Source organism: Bombus vancouverensis, chromosome 6 (genome assembly GCF_051014615.1).
Source record: "Bombus vancouverensis nearcticus chromosome 6, iyBomVanc1_principal, whole genome shotgun sequence".
Lineage (NCBI taxonomy): Eukaryota > Metazoa > Arthropoda > Insecta > Hymenoptera > Apidae > Bombus > Bombus vancouverensis.
This window is the reverse complement of record NC_134916.1, coordinates 10,878,549-10,894,798: the sequence shown is the minus strand read 5'-3', so window position 1 is coordinate 10,894,798 and position 16,250 is coordinate 10,878,549. Positions and strand designations below refer to the sequence as shown.

General features: G+C 39.6%; 1 protein-coding gene and 1 long non-coding RNA gene across 9 annotated transcripts in view; one reads left to right on the top strand and one right to left on the bottom strand.

Moving 5' to 3' along the window:
- LOC117155601 (uncharacterized) overlaps nt 1-16,250 on the bottom strand; it is a 91,502-nt gene that overhangs the window by 10,474 nt on the left and 64,778 nt on the right. For 7 of the 8 annotated variants that reach the window (XM_033331752.2, XM_076619371.1, XM_076619376.1 and 4 more), the window contains one exon: nt 15,503-15,559. In XM_033331752.2, the coding sequence (XP_033187643.1) occupies nt 15,503-15,559 (57 nt within the window). Of the gene's footprint in view, nt 1-8,253; nt 8,533-15,502; nt 15,560-16,250 lie in introns of those variants that run through there. The other variant, XM_033331757.2, reaches the window with a different exon arrangement.
- LOC143302843 (uncharacterized) lies at nt 12,991-16,118 on the top strand. The gene is made up of 2 exons (XR_013058650.1): nt 12,991-13,143; nt 15,442-16,118. It is a non-coding gene; the product is annotated as an uncharacterized LOC143302843 (long non-coding RNA).

The window sequence follows — 16,250 nt, the reverse complement described above, 5'->3', positions numbered from 1 at the left end:
ATCTTTTACGGGAGGACGAGATTATAGGACAATTGCATTTTTTCAGATGATAGAAATTAATGACTTTTACGATAAATGAAGATTACGGGAGCAAATCGCGACAAATGTATTTTTGCTGGTTTTTTGATTTTGACGTTACTTCGTGACTAAACAGGAGAAGTTCGATACGATATATCCACGTGTTTAGAAGATGGCTGATCAGTCGACGAAATCTATTTTAAGACAAGCGATATTTTGATATAACGAGGATATTTTAAAACTGTCTGCAAGAGTATGCGAATGAACACGTTTAATTTGAAAACCGAATAACGAGACAATTTTCACGACGCACGATCAATCGACATCGTATTGAATCATAAAACTGCTTGCCTGTAGAAGATAGAAAATGTAATTTATCGCGTTACTCCAAATATAAGAAATTAGTAGCTTGACGCGTATAACCGGCGGTGGACGTCTTTTAATAAGAAACTGCACCTAACGAAATTTTCTTTTATCCGTATGCGCTCGTTGATCCGCGAAGATTCGAGCTGGAAGGTAATCGGCTGCGTCCGATGCCGCGGAAAACGAGCGCGGCTTTCACGGAAATGGAAAGTAAGGCAAATCGAAGAAACTGAAGAAACCGTAGATTCTCGACACTGAAACTCGTATCGTATCGGCGCGATGATTCTGCAACCGTACGTCTCATTAACGAACCCTGGTCGACCAATTTCGCTTTCTATCAGGTGATTCAACGTTTCGCAGGAATTTCCTTTACAAATCAACGTCTTCATATTTCACAGTGAAAACGCACGCCCATACGAGATTAGAATCGTGTTGTACGTTCAAACTTTGAAATTCAAAGGCCGACCGTTCGATCCGGAATGTTGAAGCAGGTTGGCAGGATGTTGGAAATCTGGCACGCCACGCTACGAGCGACGTGCTCGCGTTTCCGTGCCATTGTCGCGCGATGCAGAGAGGGGCGAGGCGAGGGAGAGAGAGAAAAAAAAAATACGCGGAAAGAGAGTAGACTAGTCGAGGAAGGAGCACGAAAATGATCCACGGCTCGCGTGAAAATGCATCATACCGCGACGAATCAGGAGCGTGGACGTTCGATGATTTCACTGCGGAACCTCTTGCGTTCGTTCTACAATACTGCACTTATCGTGTCGGTTCGCTGAAAACCGATAACAGATAACTGCACGCTTTGCACCGATCTCGCATTCTTCCTACGTTAGCGCGCGCAACTTTTTGATATTTTTTATTACTCGAACGCTTGGAAAATAAAATTCCAAGTAAGTTTCCGTTGCTTCGCATGTACAGTCTTTGCAATTTGTTCGATGTTAGTCACGTTGGTTTTTCGATCAACGCCGTTGGATAATAGTTTAGATAAAACGGGGTGTAAAAATTGTAGGAAAATTATATAACAGACTTTAGGTCAGGCGAAATTATCTTCTGATAATTTGGGGGTTTTAAGTGTGATTCTGTTACGTAATTTATCAACGCGATGAAAACTTTCTTCTTATCAAGAACAGCAAATTTAGGATATTTTTTACATGGCAATTACCTTTCTTTGAATTCCTAACATTATTAATATATGTAATTTTATTTGTACGATTTCTTCGAAACGAAATGTTAAGTTTCACACGTATACGCTTATCACGCTCTTACGTCGCTTTTTGAGAAACTAATAACACGTTTGCTTTCCGCTGATACTTCCCCCCGCGATATCGATCTTCGTGTTACAAGAGGATCATTTCCGTACAATGATGTTTATCTCTCTGAATAAAACTCGACCTTTCCAAACTTTCCAAAAGATAAAACGTAGTAAACGTGTTAATCTGTGCAACCTGGCACGAATCGGCGACAAATTGGCTGTTTAACAGACACTTTTCTTTCCTCTGTAATTGGACGGATTGAGAAACGAGCGTGAACAAAAGGCGCGAAGGAAACAAAGAATCGCGAGCCGAAACGATTCTAAACGTCGTTTCACGGGATATCGCGAAGATGAGGAAAAGAAACGCGAGGACAACCGGGTCGAATTCACGAGCGACGGCCACTTATCCGCGAGCACGAGCGATTACCGCGAACGCGCCGTAGTTTTCTTCTCTTTCTTCTTGCGACCTCGGTCACGCCACGAGCGCGTCCTCAAGAACTCGTTCCGAGCGAAAGAGAACTCGCCCTGGCGTAGTGACACGCACGCGGAATACGATTTAAGACTCGCCTAGTTCTCACGGGGCCGAGCCGTGCCATTTCGTCATACCGACCGGTTAATTGCGCTCCGACCCTCTATTTCAACGATCAAACGTTGCCGCTGTACACCCTGTTTTCCACCTTTTCCCCTTCCCTTCTTGCTTCGTTTTCCCTCCTCAACGCGCCCCTGGAATCTCGCTCCCTCTTTGCATCCTGCGAAACTGTGGTAGCGCCCAGGCGCCAAAATCAACGATCGATCAACTCGTAATCTGTTCATCGAATATTCGTAATTGATGCTGTCGATCATATAGATTTTTTACGAATGTCGATCTATTTAATGCGAATACCGTCGATGGAAGTATATAGTTAGTTAATTGTTTTAATTAATATTTTTTAGGCATTAGGAAATAGCAATTTTTTCGTTAAAATTTTGTTCGGGACAAATTTTGCAGCGAATTATAAAAATAGTTAAGCATAAGCAACTATTGTAATATTTTATTATATTATTATTAATACGAAATAAAAAATGTCGAAAACGGCATTGATAAAAAGGAAAGGGTCTTCGCGAAATTTCATTGTGTACTGTGCAAATTTTGTGATAAAAATTGTGATAAAAATAAAAATTATAAGACGAGATAAGGTCCAACGGATGATAACGTTTACTAAATATTATTTGTTAAGATGCAATGGTCAAACGATATATATTTTTCCGATTCACGTTTGTCGTTTTAATTGCGACAAGATGAGAAACTGATAGGCTTCCGGTAAAATGAAAATTGCAGAATTGCCAGGTACTTCAAAAGTATTTCGTTTGCTTACTGTTAGATTGAAAAATAAGGCATTGTGTTAGTAAGTAGGTACAAAATGTGAAAAGAAAGAATTTGTAGCTGTTTCCCCTTAACATCGTTTTACCTCAGATTACCCTACTTTTAATTACAAGACGAATTATAAGACTTTCTTCACGCTAAATGATCGTCCACGTGTCTCCCAAAAGAAAGCGACTCTTACGGTCGATTGAACGAACATATCGAGGACATCCATTAGGCGAATATGCTCGATCGTTTCACCTATCAAACACCTATCGGAGGAGGATCTTAAATTTTAAATATCAAAGCTAACGATCGATTTCGCGTATAATCCCGTGTACATTGATAGCGTGACATATGGACATTTTCTGTTTATCGTAAACCCATTTTATATCGATAAAAACAGAAAGAATTTATTACACTAAGAAATATATAGATACCGTCAGACTTTGTCGATCGTACGAAGATAACGAAATTTATTTCGAGAAGAATTTATCGTGTATTTTGAAATTCTTTTCCAGATACTCTGAAAGAATTATCTAAAAAAGTACTGAAAAATATATCACTGTCGGTGGATAACTTTTCATTTTGATTCAATATACAACTGTATCACTCACGGAATGACCTGACAAAGAAGTCACAGTGTACTTTGAAACTTCTTTTTCGCGCGATGCGTATAGTCGAACGATGTGTTGGTGCGTGTTACGGGAAAGTGAATCGAAACGAAAAGCTAGAAAGAGGGATCGATCGCGAAGATACAACGACAGAGTAACGTGAGATACGTCGTTGCTCCGCCGGATGAAAAATCTTATAACTAGTCTTATGTTTCAACCTCTGGCCTAAGCAGCGGTCGTCTCGTTTTTCAGACTCGCACCAACGACTTCGCCTAGTGAAACGAATACAAAAGTCGCTTTCGACGATGCTTGAAAAAATTTCCCGACCTTCTGTAGCTGGTCCAAGTTCTGCTACGATTATAGACCGTGCGGAAAGAAGGATACACATGCTCTGACTAACTACAATATTTACGCCTATCACGAAAGATTTTTACGAATACATCGCGTGTATTATACGAAACATTTTGAAATTTCATTGGCAGCGTAATGGAACACCACTATCACGATTTTAGCAATCTGAAAATGTACAAGATATTTACTCGTTTTGAATCGAATTGTACTGAGTCATCTTGTAAATAGAATTTCGAAATCGTACACAATTGGAAATTTAATAGAAAAAGGTAAAGAATGTTGAGAAAAAGACGAGGGAAAATACATCGCCGATCAATTACTAATAGGACTCCCTTACAAAATAAATTACGATGTTGTAAAAAACAGGTCTATAATCTAAAACCTTCAACTTACCGGTTTGCTAATATTATTGGTAGACTGCGGATATTTATGCAAATTCATGTTTCTGTGAATACAATTAAAGAAACGGTACTTGGATAGAAACTTGTCTTAGTTATTAAATATTTCCAAGACTATTACACTTTGGCTGTTTTATACAGGGTGGTTGGTAACTGGTGGTACAAGCGGAAAGGGGGTGATTCTACGCGAAAAAAGAAGTCGAAAATATAGAATAAAAATTGTTCGATTTTCTCGAAAACAAAGCCTCAAACGAAAAATTTTTATTTTATATTTTCGACTTCTTTTTTCACGTAGAATCACACCCTTACCAACTACCCTGTATATCTTTGCATATTATGTGTATTCTGTACATTTTGTATCTGCAAATTTTCTACAAACGCATGAAAATCCGCAGTCTAATTACTATCGTTAATGTATTATCGTGCAGGTAATAAGGTAATTTTTTATTTTCGTCTATCGCACGAACAATCGTATCGCTTTCGTAAAGACCTAATAAATAATAGCTTTCTATAATTCCGTACGATGACAATCTCGAATCTGGCATAAAAAAAGGGAAGAAAATAGAGAAGAAAAACTGGAGATCGTCGATTTGTTCGTGATTTCTTTCTCCAATCCATGGCTCATTAAGAGTGATATTCTTTTCTGCGTTTTGACACCCTATACTTTCACCTTTTCAATTTATCGATGCTAACGAGCGAATCGTCTGAAAGGATTAGAGCGTGCTTTCACGAAATATTTCAAATCTATGGACGATGATCGATGGCATCGAATCTCGATGAGTTCTCTTTTCGTTGAAACGGATAATGTCAGTAGATTGAGCAACGGTCCTCTTACGGTTCTTGCGATTCCAATGGTTTCGCGAGAGAAAATCGCGCCAACGATGAACCACGTCCCGTACGAACATGGTCCGTACGACGAATCCGTATTCCGCGGTCTTATAAATATTTAAATCGCGGCTGAACGAGGCACACGGAGTCGACAAAACCCGGTAAACACGCCGTGAAGTCAACGACACGGCTAAAACGATCGTTTCGTCGATCTCTTTCAGCAGCAACGTCACCATCGCCAACCTGTCTGCCAAACGAATGAACTATCTGAAGGAAACAACGAAAAAACGAATCGCAATAGTAAAAATAATTGATTCAAGAGTAAAAAGGCAAATTTTGAGTACTTGAAGAACAAACTTGTTGACCGTTGGTCGAAGAAAGAAATTTGTTTTGGCAAAGATGCCGTTATCGTTATTTATGGAAATTTCTTTTTCGCGTGATGTGTGAGATTAAAAAACAAGCTTTCTCCAATATATATGTATATATATGACCTTTCTGATTTTAATATCAATGTAGGTTTAATATAACGTATAACACAGTTTGTTAAATTTCCGAATCTTTTGACGAATATTGAATGTTCACATGAAATCCGCTGTTAAATTTGTAATTTTTCAGATGCGCAAGCGATCGTTTCAGCCTTCGAGAGTTTGATATATGGGCCACGTTGCACTTTCTGTTCGATCTATTGACGCTTTAATTACCGTACTATTGACGGTGCACGTGACTCGAGCTAAAGGTTGCACGAAAACAGCGCAGCACTCAACGTGTTCTATTACACTCTAATAGCTTCCTCGAAGCTTTATCACGCGAAACTAAAATTTCAATTTCGCTTTTTAATCTATCAAGATCGTTTTCCTCTGTACTCTCTTCGAATACATAGACACCGAGTGTACTCTCTAGTCAAAACAATTCAAATCAAATAATAACATTACTATTATTTTCATACTTATTTTATAAATATCCGAACAGTGCCATTTTTAAGTGGCATTTTAATTATCGATAGAAACGTAAATAAAGTTGGAATTTCCGATATAATTTAATTCACCATTTTCCAGAAAGTTTCTCCATTGTTAATTCGAGGCTCAACCAATCTCGTTGCTTCATCGACGCGGAAAAAGAAGGTAATTTCGAGGATAATCGACTAAGAAGCCAGGAACTTCTGAAAATCGTTTTGTTTTATCCAACTTTTCCAATTACTCTTTTTCACCATTCTCTCGCCACTTTGTAGAAGATGGAAAGATATAAAACGAAAAACGGAAAAAAGATTCGCCGAACAACTGTTACAAAATTAAAAAAAGAAAAAAAGAGGAGGAAGAGATGGAGCGGCGGCCGTTCCATCGAGTGCGTACGTTTACTGAAGCGAAGGAAAAGGAAGTACGAGGAATGGAGGAAGCATGCTAATTTCCATCGTCGGCTCGTACCGACACCGAGAGTCGTTTATCTGCCTTGGAATTGACCGATCGATGCGGTCTGATTGCCAAACGCGTTGCACCCGCTGCTCCTGTGCCGCAGGATGCAACGATCCTCGAACGTCGTTGCGTTTCGCGGGAATACAATCGCGAATTGTCTCTATTTTGACGTCGAACTAACTATTCCGCTTTCTAAACGACCGTTCAAACGGATTGGAACGCGTGTACCGTTCGATTCACGGGTGTCAGATTTAGGAAAGCGATTTTCGAATTAGCGCGCTCGTTGCCATTCAAATATACACAGGTAGACGAAAGTTTTCAAACACACTCGTGGAAACTTAATTTGCGTATTTTATATGCGTTACACGAAACGTTTTATATGACACGCGATACGTAAAGTTCTACATATGTAGAAGATACAAGACATTTCATTGAAAGACAATTCACAAAAGCATTTCACAAAAAGCACAGAATTATTTAAACGATCGATTGTCCGTTCGATCGATTCGACGATAAATCCCAAGAAAGAAAAAGAAGATATAAAGAAAATGGAATGGATCTTTAAGATTATTTTTCTATTGTTTTGCCACATAAATCGATATTTTCAAATCGGTATTTTTATACTATCACATTTTGAAAGGCATTTAAAGGTAAGTTGTTGCATAATAATCGCGTAATCCATTCGTAAGAAAGTTTGCCCACTTCATGGAATCTCTGCTATTGTAGTTTCCTATTCTTATCATCCCTGGATTATGCGCTCGATAGATTTTTCAATTAATATTATTTTGTACACATTGGTGGATAAAAGAGCCGGTAATGGATGGATCTAATCGCGATAAGTATCTAAGCTGTTTATCACAGGCAAATGGCTTTAAATGCTATATGTATGAAAATTTATCGAACACGTTATCAATAAGATACCGGTTTATCGCGAAAAAAGCGATTGTAACGAGTGCCTGAAATTTAAAAAATCTGTATTTTGAAGCGTCGTGGGTCGTCCTTACAAATGCTTAGAAGCACTCTCGTATAAAGTCCTTCTAATCAGATAAAAGAACTGTCGGGTTATTCTGAAAGTTCGTAACGAAACTTTTAGCTCTGATACAATACGTATTTCTCTATTATCTGTTGATCCGTTGATTATTCCGTTGATCAATTTCGTCTTTGTAATTGCAACGTTTAATGTGCCACTTAGAATCGATACTCGTTCCAATTCGGTGTCCCGTTATCTGACAGAACTTTGTAAGAAACGGTCATCTATCAAACTCAAGAAATACACAAAAGAATATATCGACACAGCGAAGAGTACTGCCAACTTGTCGAACGATCCAATAGGATATTCGATTAAAGAACGTCACGATCGCTTCCACTAATCAAATGTAAGAAAATGAGAGCACGCCGTAAAAATACGTCTATTCGATCATCGAAGCTATTCGAGCGTCAAAGGGCCTCGTAATCGAATAAAAAAATGCAGCATTTACGATAAAAGGGACGTCGCTACGATCATTCGCAGCAAGGAAAAAAAAAATTCCGGAAATAAAAAGTACACCATAAAAATGCACTCGGTAGCAATTAAAGCTATTCGATCGCCATACGCGCGATGTTTCACGAAGAGACGGATACTTATCGCGAGATTTCCACCAACACGGACTATCATTCTTCACCACCAAAAATGACTTGCCGATCGGGACAACGTGATTCAATCCGATGTGTGAACACCATGGAACGATCCGCACGAGTGTTTACTACGGCGAGTAACCGCGTGCAGTCCGACGGAAACGCTGCCTTCGAACTGAACCGCCTCGACCTTCGTGTCCGGCACGATCGATCGTAAAGTAGGCGGCGAGGAACCACCGAGCGAAGCCCTTCGCGCGAAGCCAGTAGAGAACGAAGCGGAAATATAAAACGCGTACAAAGACGACAGAGAGACAGAGAAAGAGAGTAAAACACACGCGTGTCGCGCGCGGAAAACGCGTCGTCGTACTGGCCGCTCGCGGCGACTCTTCCTCTTCGGCTCGCTGACTTTCGGCGCGGGTAGAAGTGGCAATGCCGGTCGTGGAGGTAGCACAGGTGACAGGGACGTAATCGCACGGTCGAGCGCCACAACTACCATTCGAAACAATCGCAAGCGGAATCCGGGAAACCGGCAATCATTCGGGCTTCCATAATTCTGTTAAAACAGGTAAACCTGGTCGGTAACGGAGCTCGAGCCGACGACCGAATTTCTGGGATACGACGGCGTACAGGTTTAGGAAAAAAACGCTGGCGATAGCGGCGAACGAAAGTTGTCGTTATTGTCATTTAACGCCGTGTCGACCGCTAAGGTGTTTGCGCGTTTATCGTGGAAAATTGCATTGTGTTTATTATTAGCGATACACGAAATAGTATTCCACTTGCGTACATAATTAGTAGAATTTATCATGTTACCGTAACTCTTGCAAATAGTTTCGACTTTTACGTACGTACACACACGCGTCTTAAGATCTTAATCTAGCGTAAGCACGACATTGTGACCGACTAAGCGTTCTCTTGATAATTTAGGTTAATTATCACGTTCGATGTAAGAGCAGCAAGTACGTACATTTCCAGATTCGTTTTAAACTTTACCGATCTAATCGCGACGATCGTGTCTGATCACGGTGCCAATGACATTTCAAAATGTTTTATACAACGCCTACATGTGTGTACGATTTGAAAAATTTTCGAGAAGGCCGGGCACGATGACTCGTTCGAACGTCAAGTACATGGTAATCAAGCGTAATACAAATTTGTATAACGTCGAAAGGACGAACGGTATCGAGCTTTTGCTAGGATAGCGTGGAACGTGAGGCAAATCCTATTCGGATACGTCACTGAAGACTAATGACCCCCGACAAGAGAAAAAGAGGGACGATGCACGATCGAGGAGACTGATCTACGAGGAATCGGACAAGCAAGCGCGGTAACGGTGCTACCAATCTTGCTGCTTGCCAGCTGTTCGTTCGAGCACCATGGCACGAAAGCTCGCATCGTGTTCCCTCCACTTCTGTCACGCGCTCTCGCCGCTGTCCTCTTACCTAGACATTCACTTCGCCCTGACAAAACGTTTCGACACCGCGAAAACGTAGCAGAATCTTCGGTGTTTTTTCGCTAAGCCAGCGTTTAGAAAGCAAACAGCGGCTCCTGTGAGCGCGTTCACGCTCGATCAGGATGTCGCCGTCGCATTTTCTTTCTTCGTGTCTCGTTGCTTCCCCTTCGTCGTCACTGACCTATCGTAACCGTTCCTTTCTCGTCGCCTTGGTCCTTTCATAATCGATCGGTGAACCGTCGCGCGACGTAATACCTGGAAACCTGTGCTTCAGAGCACGTTGTACCGTTTCTTTTCTCTTTTTCCCCCCCATTTTTCTAAATTCCTTTTCCGACGTTGGACAGGGAAACTCACGTGAACGAACGTACCTCGTACAAACAGAAAGAAGTTCTTTTCAGACGGAATGCTGTTCTTCTTAGGTTTAAAATATACGAGTAGACCAGTTGCTGTTCTCTGTGATTATGCCACTTGCCGGTTAAAACGAAGCATGTTAATATCAGATAGTTGAAAAGCGTACCGACGAATTCGATTATATAAGGTGGAAGAAACGAATAACATTAGTTTAGTTGTTACGTTGCTGGTTTAACGGAATTCGTGTTGGTCTGCTAATGTCATCCACGTTTTCTATAAATCGAAAGGGATGACGAAAACGCTGAAATTGTTAAAAAAAATTTAATCTGAAAATCAAACGCATAAGTAGATTTGATATGAACATTGACTCGACGATATATCGAATTTAAAAATAGCAGGAAAAAGACCTTCGAGTTACAGAGTCAATTCTACGATTACGAAACGCGGTGAATAATATCGCGCGACAATGAATGAAGGAAGAAAGAGTACTCCCTTTGCCCGTGTACCATCTCGATTGATATTTCAGCTCAGCGCAGTATAGTTACTTATAGTTTAAGGTTACGATCGTCTACGATTCCGTAATCCTGATGCGTCGGTGAAACCAGCGAGAATTTCGGAATATCCTGTCGCAATGACGAGTCGTGCGATGCCTTCGTAACGTTTCGACGATAATACAATTTTCGAGGGAAACTATCGCGGAAAGTAGAAATTCGGGGGAAGAGCAGTGGCACGTGCTTTCGACGGCGACCTCTCGTTTCGAGATCGGGGCCGGTACGCGAGCAGTCGTACCAATTTATCGAATAAACAGAGGCGGAGATTTTATTCACCGAGCTAACGGTACCGCAGTTCACCACGAGGATTTGTAAGGATTCGCCGGCCTTGCTGGCATTCCGTGACGAAAGCAACGCAGTGCAATAAATGCCACGCAAATACCAAACTGACTTACGAACCTTCTGCCAAGCTCACGAGCAAATGTCAAAAGCCGTGCGCTGATACGGAAAAAGAGTGTTTCATAAATCTTTCGTTTGTTATTCTGATGGACCGACCCAAAAATATTACAAATGTTAGAGAGCGTTCCGGTAATCATAAGATCGAATAAGATTTCTTCGTTTAACGCTTCGTTTTCGAGAAAATCGAACTTGAAAATTTGTCAAATATACACGAAAATGACTGATTTTCAACGAAAGAGGAACGAATAATAATTATTGCATGTATGAAGAAAATGTAGGATAACATTTTTTATACCCTCCTATTTCCGAGAAAATTAAATTTGGAGAATACATCGTATCTATTTTCTCGAAGATACCGCTTTACAGATTAAATAACCGTTCTAATACATCAATCGCTGTTTTACAACTTCCTACATAAGCCATTTTGACGAAAGGCATCCGAATAAAAATGTATAGTTACGTCAGCTGCACTTGTAATTGTTAGATAATTGTATTGACGCAACGTATGCGTCGATAGCAGCGAACGTCTTAACGAAATTATCCCCCAATCGCAAATTTGTATAATCGTGGAATTAAAAGATCAGTGAATTTACAAAGACGAATAAATTTCAGTTATATTCGATTTTAGTCCTTGCAAATGTAAATATGCGAATTTAACAGGATGGAACCAACATGTAAAAATATAGAGAATTTTTAAATAAGAAATTATTACGTCCCTCGCGATCTGGCAGTTAACACATCTTCTCTGGTTAAGAAAAAGACAAGAAAGTTCATCGGGGAGCGATATGACCAACGTTAGGTATATCCTTAAGAGGGACAGAACATCAATGGTTGGATACTGAATTAAATCATAATACCAACTAAATAACGCGGTCGAGTTACCCAAGTGGCAACAAAAAACTAAAACCGAGATATTTTCTAGTTTCACAAGCGTTCTCTCGTTCGATTGAAGCCAAAGTACGAGCCTTTTTACGTAACGGACAAAGAAAGTTCCACCTCACAAAGCGGTCAAGCAATTTTAAGCGCTCGTTCTTTCTATCTCTCGACAAAATACGTATAGTGACTCGTTTTAAGCAATAAAACTCTATTTATAAATAAAAGAAAGTTACGATGATGGTTATGACAAATAATTGCGTGTTACAACGATACAGAATGTTACTAAATATTATCAAACATTTCCAATGGTATCGCGCTACTACAAGTACTACTTGTAAATAACTCAACAGTAAACTGTACTACCTGCTGCACATTTGTTTTACCGACGTACAAACGTACCACTCGCTTGGTAACTAGCAACAGATGACTCTACTTGGCTGTGTATTACCGACCGTATCTACTTAGCGTCGCATCGTCTAACTAAGTAAATACAGTCCAGATGTCATTCAAACATTATATCGAATGTACTCATTCGACGGTGAGCACCAAATTCGAATTTCAAATGCAGGAAAAAATTTAAAAACAAATGAGAAAAGCTTGTTCTAGTATATAATAAGGAAAAGATACGGTGATTTACACAATTCTTTACGAAAATAATGTAACGTGCGCTAAAAACTTGACGAAAGCCATCAGAAATAATAAAGAATTCTATAACATCATCAATTCGCTAATAATTTTTAAAACAAGTAACTTGCAAAGCCGCGTGGTACGATGATCATTAGACTGCAGATATTTATGCAAATTCATATTTTTATTATTTAGAATAAAAGAATTGAAACTTGAATAAAAAATCGTTTTATCTATAAAACATTGTAAAGGACGCTATATTTTGGATATTTTATATACTTTCGCATATTATGTGCATTTTTTCACCTTCAAATTTGTCCATACATGCATAAAAATCTGCAGTCTAACGATCGTACAATGTTCTGAACTTGCATGCAATAACTTTGACTTCTACATGACGAAGATTGAATTTGCAAGAGATTAGCACAACGAGGTCGTGCTTGGAATTTCATACGGACAACAAAATCTATTTACATGTGTGACGTGTCGCGAATAGAAGTGCAAATCGGCAACGCGTTGCAACGAGTGCAGTTAGTCATCGCGAGCGCGGCCGAATGAAAACAACTTTGCCACTCGCGACAGAGGCGTAATACCGTTCTCTGTCGGTTTTCCCAATGAACCGAAAGAGAACTAGCTGGGGGAGACTCGAAGCATTCGACGGCTCGATCCTCGCTGTAACGAGTGTTCGGGCCAAGTAACGGTAAACGCCATATCGCGTCGCTTTTATATATTGTCCTATTCATAGTGCGCTCACTCTCGAACGTATATATTTTTTATCTCTCTCTCTCTCTCTCTCTCTCTCTAAACAACTATTTGTAATTCCCAAGTACGATCTCTGATCATCGAATTAGAGAGCACATGCAAGAATTTCAATTCTTTAATTACAATATCCCATATACACGCTATACTGAACAAGACGCGCGTCATTTTGTTCGAGAACTTTTTTCTATTTATACTTCACTTTTACTCGAGAAATTTTTCGTTAATCAATTCCTTCGAATATCTTTGCAAGACTTTTAGAATATCAGATGTTTCGAGCAAATATAAAGGCTATGGTAAATGCTAATGAGATTACGATACACGCGAGAGATAGCAAAAAGTCGGACATTACGTTTAACGTCCAGCAATCAGTTCTTTATCGATACACGAACAGGCATCGATTTATCTTATTGAAAGATAAAACCTTTTCGTTAACGAATCTTGATCTACATACGATCGCTTCCAATGTTTTTGAAATAATTATAAACGAAATTTGTTCATGCCTATTTCATTGGTTGGCAGAAACTTATAACAAACAATCTTGTTCCAATTCCATCGAATCCTACACAGAATATATCGATTGACAAAACTCGCTGCAAACTTTTCGAATAATATGTACGACACGTTAGTAGTGAATAAATCTCGCTGCTAAAATTCAACTCTTCATTTCACGGGATAATACGAATTGTAAAAATAAAAATTCTTCGGGTGGTCCATATTCGACGCTTACGCCTCGAGAATCTAATCACTCCTCGGATATTCAATTTCGAATATTCACGTTCAGACAACTTTTCTTCGTTCCCTCGCTCTCTTTTTGCTTTTTCTTTTTTCACCGTGTCAGACGCAACACGTAGCGGCGCTTTAAATGGTTCGCAGATATGTAGGCTGCCACTACGAGCGAGCAAATGCGCTTAAAAGTAAACGACTGAATCGGATAAAACCTAACCCACTTCTTTTAACGCGGCACACGTTCCTGGAAGCGTTTTCCGCGGTGGAGGCGGTCGGGTTCGATTTATATGCGGGTACCGGGCATTGTTTTAACGGTTTGTCGTGTGTCGCGAGCTAGACAATAAGAGCAGAGATTCGCGATGGAACAGCCGGAAATAATAGCGGTATGGCACGCGGGGAAGCGGAGCAAGTCCAACGTGAGAGACGCGCGGAACAACGAGAACTCCCGTAAAAGGCACTTAAAACATTCTGTCAGCGAGCGCTCTGTGGTTTCGTTCGCAGAAACGATTTTATTTCGTCGACAGAGAGACGCGAATATCAGCGATGGGATTGAATTTGATGTAACTATTACAGGAGATGAACGAAGCGATAAAGTCGCGCTTTTCTATTTTTTATAAAAAATTAATTGTCATATGTAGTACATTGTCAATTAATCTCCAATGTTTGCAAATTAATTGATTTTCCAACTAAATACACGTTTTTCCATCATCTTCGCAATTTTAGAAATATCGTGTAACTTACACCTATAGCTTCTATAGGAATTTGTCGACTGTGTCTTTGAAATTATTTTTTGAAATTACTTTTAGCTATTTTATATTAAAATATTCCTTCGCAGTTACAAGGTAACACGACAATGAAAAATATCAACAAAGACGTAATATCGTGGCTTTTTCCGGCGATTTTCATACTTGTAAGGATCCCTTTAATAATCGAATTACCACTGACTCACTCATAGAATCTTTTTATAGTTATGTCATGTGCGCGCTGACTAATGTTAGCTAAGTGTCCACAATCTACAAAAAATATCACAGTTATGTCAAGAAGTATAACTGTTCTAAGATTTACGCGTAAGAATGGAACGCATACGAACGTAACGAAAGTTTTCTATGACGAGTATCGAAATATCTTCGCGAGCTACTGCGTTTGCGACGTTCCCGGACCTATCGCCAACGAAAACCGTGCAGTCGGTTAATTTACAATTTCGTTGTTTAAAGATCTGCCTAATGGAACGCTGCCCAGTAGCACGCGAAAAATTGCTTTCGACGTTTCTCTTTCCAGCCCTCGATTCGTTTCGTCGTTCATTTGGAACGTTCCGCGCTGTCGGCGAAAACGTTTTTCCAAGTCGTTGGCGCCGTAAAGATGAAAAACGCGAAGCTACGTGAAAAAAAACCGACGAAAATCAACGGTTCTCTATCGGTCACCATTCGCCACCTGTTGCCCGCTGAAATTTACTGCTTGATACTGATTTACGATTCCACTATTAATGGAATATCCCGTCTGCCTTTCGCAGTTGGCGCACCAAAACAAATGGCTGGACCGATCGAGATATCCCCAGAATTAAGAAGACTCACCTTCGCTTGATTTTCTTCTCCGCTCTTATTCTGCTTCTCGAAGCCGATGAAACGATTCTGGAAATCGAGAGAATCGGAAATTAACGTCATAGCCACACCCAGGAAATATAGTACAGAGGATCGTAGCGAATCAATTGATTACGCTAATATCAATAATAAATATCAGGACACAAGATAACAAAAGGCACGGTATTCTCCTTCTCTATTCGTACGATAAATTTTACAATATTAAAATTATAGCAGCTTTTAAACAAGTAGCTTAACGTGATTTTTTAACGTATATTCTTGCTTAAAAATATCGACAAGCTTGAAGGCTCGAAAAAGATAACGTCAAGGGAAAAAATCCTGTGTCTCCATGTTACTCGTTTTCAACAACTTGATCAATTTTGTCCTGACATACAATATAAGATAGCAATGAATTGAATATAAACGAGACACTCTATATATGTTTTATAATGCAAAATTCTAAGAAAAAGAGAAAAAAAAGATTTGTCAATATTTCCCGATTAATGTAACGAAGTAATGTAACGGGTGTCCTAATATTTATGACCAATAACGCAAGTATTGTCCTGACGGTGTGATCGAAAGTCGAATAAATCAACTGCGCACTCAATTACACGTGTCGTTATTTTATTTTGTTTTTTTTTTCCTTAGCAAAATAGCGAATCGACATTTCCGTCGATGTTATCTAAACATTCCGGTGTCGTGGTCACACATCAAAATGACGTAACGAATGAAAGTATATAAT